This window comes from Triticum dicoccoides, chromosome 1B (genome assembly GCF_002162155.2).
Source record: "Triticum dicoccoides isolate Atlit2015 ecotype Zavitan chromosome 1B, WEW_v2.0, whole genome shotgun sequence".
NCBI classification, from domain to species: domain Eukaryota; kingdom Viridiplantae; phylum Streptophyta; class Magnoliopsida; order Poales; family Poaceae; genus Triticum; species Triticum dicoccoides.
The window spans coordinates 321,537,743-321,541,788 of NC_041381.1; the positions used below are offsets into that span (position 1 = coordinate 321,537,743).

At 49.4% G+C, this 4,046-nt stretch overlaps 1 protein-coding gene across 1 annotated transcript; it reads right to left on the bottom strand.

Annotated features, from left to right (window-relative positions):
- Positions 1–2,138: 2,138 nt before the first annotated feature.
- Positions 2,139–3,828, bottom strand: LOC119332884. The gene has a single exon (XM_037605989.1). The coding sequence runs from the start codon at positions 3,800–3,802 to the stop codon at positions 2,483–2,485; it is 1,320 nt and encodes a 439-aa protein (XP_037461886.1). The 5' UTR covers positions 3,803–3,828; the 3' UTR covers positions 2,139–2,482.
- Between the last annotated feature and the right edge of the window lie 218 nt (positions 3,829–4,046).

The following is a 4,046-nucleotide window of genomic DNA, read 5'->3' on the forward strand; positions in this document are numbered from 1 at the left end:
AAGGCAGAGCTCCTGCTGTTTCCTCGAAAAAAAATAATAGATGAACACGTCGGGCTAGGTTGGGGACGATTTAGAGAGTTTAGGAAGGGTCTAGCGTGTCGAATCCGACGTGAGGGACACATCCGGGGCCGTCCAAACGACCCCCCCCCCCCCATATAGGCTGGGTTTGAGGGATGCCGGACATCCGAACATTTTGGTTGGCTTTGTGGGCGTTTTTCAGTCCATCCATAAAGGACATCAACAGATGAATAGATCAAAGTTCTACAGCTTAAGTGATAACGAGATAGACATCAAGAAATCAAGGACGATACATCAGCAGCAAACTAAAAACAGCACCTTTTCCCCGTAAAACTCAAAAGTCCGTTCTCCGTTGCGACATGACATACTGAAAACATGCTCACGAGAATTTTGACCACATACAGCAACATAAGCGCCAACAATGTATGATTCTGCACATGACATGCTATAAGCATTGGCTAGTAAACACAAGGACACCGAACACGCCGAGGTACGCATCGAGGATTACGGAGGGAGTACATGACCTTATCAAGGAAAGAGATGTACACGTAGTAAAAATAAGCCGTGACACAAATTCAGTGAGCCATAGCTTAGCTCAACTAGGTAGATTTCCTGGCAGTGTGGCTTGGTAATTTTCCTCAGGAAATTGCGGAGTCCATCGACCATGATTGTACTTCTATCATGAGCTAATTTAAATCTCTCTTTCCCGGGAAAAAAAAGAATCATGCAGAAGATTCATGTAGACATTGAACTCCATATCAAACGTGGCGGCAACACCACTGGAATCTTGCAGTATATCCTTGCGAGATGCTCAGTTACTCCAATAGCATGAAAATACTGACATTGTAAAGAACAAATACTGGCTCTTGAGTATGCAATACACTCCCTTTGTTTCCCAATACCTAGCTTGCTAGGTTTAACATGCATACCAAGATCAGCCATTGACAAATCCATGCCTTGATATGGACTATGAAAACATTTGAAAGAGGTTTATATTATAGTATAGCTTTTATTATTACTCTTGTCAAAATTAGCCTCAAAATTCGAGGATGGCTTATATATTTGGATGGAGGAAGTACAAGTTACGATCCAAATGAACTGTCAACTTAAACAGGTTTGCAGAAAAAAACAAGCAGAAGCAAAAATGGGATTTGGCTTGTAGTACCTAGTACTCCCTCTAAGGCGTACTTTGACTAGGCACAAGGATTAAAGAACAGAATATTTAAGATGTATATTAAGATGGGTATATTAGACGAGGGCAAATGAGAGAATGGAATATTTAAATCGTCCATTCCATATAATTCAGAACTACTCCCTCCGTCCCATCCCATAATATAAGAGCGTTTTTATTATACTGTGAAAGTCCACACACAGAGGGTGTGTGGACTTTCACAGTATAATCATATTGCTCCAGACAGCCACACCCAGAAATGAACTTCAGGACAAGCAAATCGTGACGTTCATTTGTCATGAAAGAACAAACCCTAACAGCATAGCAGCCCGATACATAATAGTTTGCTCTACAATTAGTTTTTCTGTTCAAGTCAACTTTATCTTCTGAACATCTTGGTTAAATTAAAATTAGTCACGAAATGGTTTCTTGCCAACCGGGAGACTACCTCTCTTATGACCAATCAATGAACTGTAAGAACTCAACATATTTCAGTGATCCACTAGCATCCTTAACATTTCTAACTTAATATTCGACTGCATAGAGATATAGAGCAGTTGACATGCAGTGGGTAGGGTTACTAATAAGAAACTGGTCAATCCAGAAACACGGAGGATGCTGGTAGACACTGGGTCTTTTCCAATAAATAGAGCCTAATGTGATGTTTGCTTATGGGAATGCGCCAAAGTGCTGGAGATGTGTTTGAATCAAGCGTGATAAATGCCTATCAATAATGAGCAAGACATAAGGATTTCAATAATGAGCCAAGCTGGGGTACTGACAGGGAGTCAAAGTCTAAAAAATAAAGTAGCCTGCTAATGGAAAAGGTTCAAAATGATGAATATCAACAGAGAATAACCACTATGCGAACCTAAAAGATCACAGGTTTCAGCTCCCTCAGTAAATTCTGCTAACCCACCATAGGACTGTATAAAGTCCACTCATCATCTTGAAGCTACAAAACCTATCACAAGGGATATTACCTCCCATGGAAAGGGAACCAAACAACCCTTCTTGTATGCCAAATGGTGTGACTATACATGGATTGCACACAGAGGGCAAAAACTGTACATACATGCATTGTCAAGTTCTCTCTCCCTCGTGTGGATCATATATCATCCAAGCACAAATCAGAAGATCAAGAGAACTACACAAATCTACTCCACCAAGACCAGTCTTACGGCATGAATGAGCCCTAAGAGGTATGAAATATACCTCTGTTCATGCATCGACAGGTAGATTTGCCTCCATGTCAGACTGTGATGTGGCCATGTCAACTCGCCATTGAATGAATCAATTGAGAGCAGCTGCCACATCCTCCAGTCCAAACTGACGGCCACCCAATCGTGATTCCTTACACCTTGCTGCAAAGTAGAACATCAGCCACACCACCATGAAGTACACCTCTGCAAATGAGTGGAGGAACCCGCCAAGAACTTTGCCACCAAATGTAACCATAATGAGCCGCCCCATGCTGCCACACACCACTGTCTCCCAGCACTTGATCAAGGTGGCATCGGTTGCCATCAATGACACAAGATAGCAGCCTTCCTTCACAGCATTGCGGCCAGGTGGACGCGGATCACGATCCATTGCAACCACCCATGGCACCACCGTGAACAACACCGATACAACAGCATCAAGAAGAGCCCACGCAATGAAGAAGCCATCGAGCTCTGGGCCAGAAATGGCTGCCGCAAGCCATGGGTTTGCAGATGCCGAAAACGGCATGAGCTTGGCGACCACAAAGAGCCTGAACAGCTGCGCCTGGTCATGCACGTCTGCAAAGAACCAGAGGCAGAGCATCTGCACAACCGCATCCCGAGTTGCCCACCGCAGGAATGCAAACCCAGTGAGCCTCCTAGCGCCCATTGCCGCACCGGAAAGGAAGAACCCTCGCCGCCGTTCAGGCAGGTGGCGCCCCGCTACAGAAGCGAACACCGTGCCGAGAGCTATGGAGTGCACAGTGATGTACCCAAGGATCGCGAGCACATGAGCAGACGAGAGCAGAGCGAGGAGGTTGATGATCGCCGCAGCGTCGCGCCTGGTCAGGTCGAGCAGCCTGAGCTCACCGCCCCGGGGCGAGGCAGGCTTCGGCGAGGAGGTCTCGTTGTGGATGGCAAGGAGGAAGGGGGAAACGGATGAGGGGAGCAGCTGGGAGAGGGGTACGGGGTAGGGTTTGGGGGTGGAGAAGGAGGTGAAGAAGATGCTGTGGTAGGAGGCGTTGCGCCGGCTGGAGGGGGCAGACGAGACCGGGTCGAAGGGTCCGACGAGGAAGTCGTCATCGGAGAGGGAGGACGAGGAGGAAGTGAAGGGGGACCGGCGGCGGGGGAGGTGGTGCTGCGGAGCCGGCGGGGAGGGCTGGGCGGGAGGCGAGAGGCGGAGAAGGAGGGAGCGGAGGGCGGGATCGCGGTCCGCGAAGGAGGAGAGGCGAAGCGTGCCAGCAAAGAGGGCTGACCGGAAGAGGAGGAGGAGGAGCGCCGCGAGGAGGAGCGGCGGGAGCGAGGCCGGGTGGAGGAGGTGCGCCGCCGCTCGGCGCAGGACGCGGCCGCCCGTACGCGCGTCCAGGCTCGGCGCCGGTGGCGCGGGCGCGGGCGCGGCGGCTGCCGGCATGGCGGTGGGAGCGCTGGGCTGTGGGGATCGGCGAGGCGCGGCGAGGGCAAATGGGGAATCGAGGATGCGGAGGTTGACGCGCGGGTGACGAAGGGAACTGGAGACACGGGCTAGGCTTGGGCTTGGGCCAGTCTGGATGCTTTGGTTGGGCTTGGTAGGGCGGCATGTGATTTTGGTTTGGGTTAGAGGTATCTTTCCATGTACTAGAAGAGAAGTAGTTTTTTCTCCTGCCGCTCGTCGTAGC

Bases quoted from the DNA above. Each gene is read 5' to 3' on its own strand.
- LOC119332884 (XM_037605989.1), bottom strand. From the start codon at position 3,802: ATGCCGGCAGCCGCCGCGCCCGCGCCCGCGCCACCGGCGCCGAGCCTG.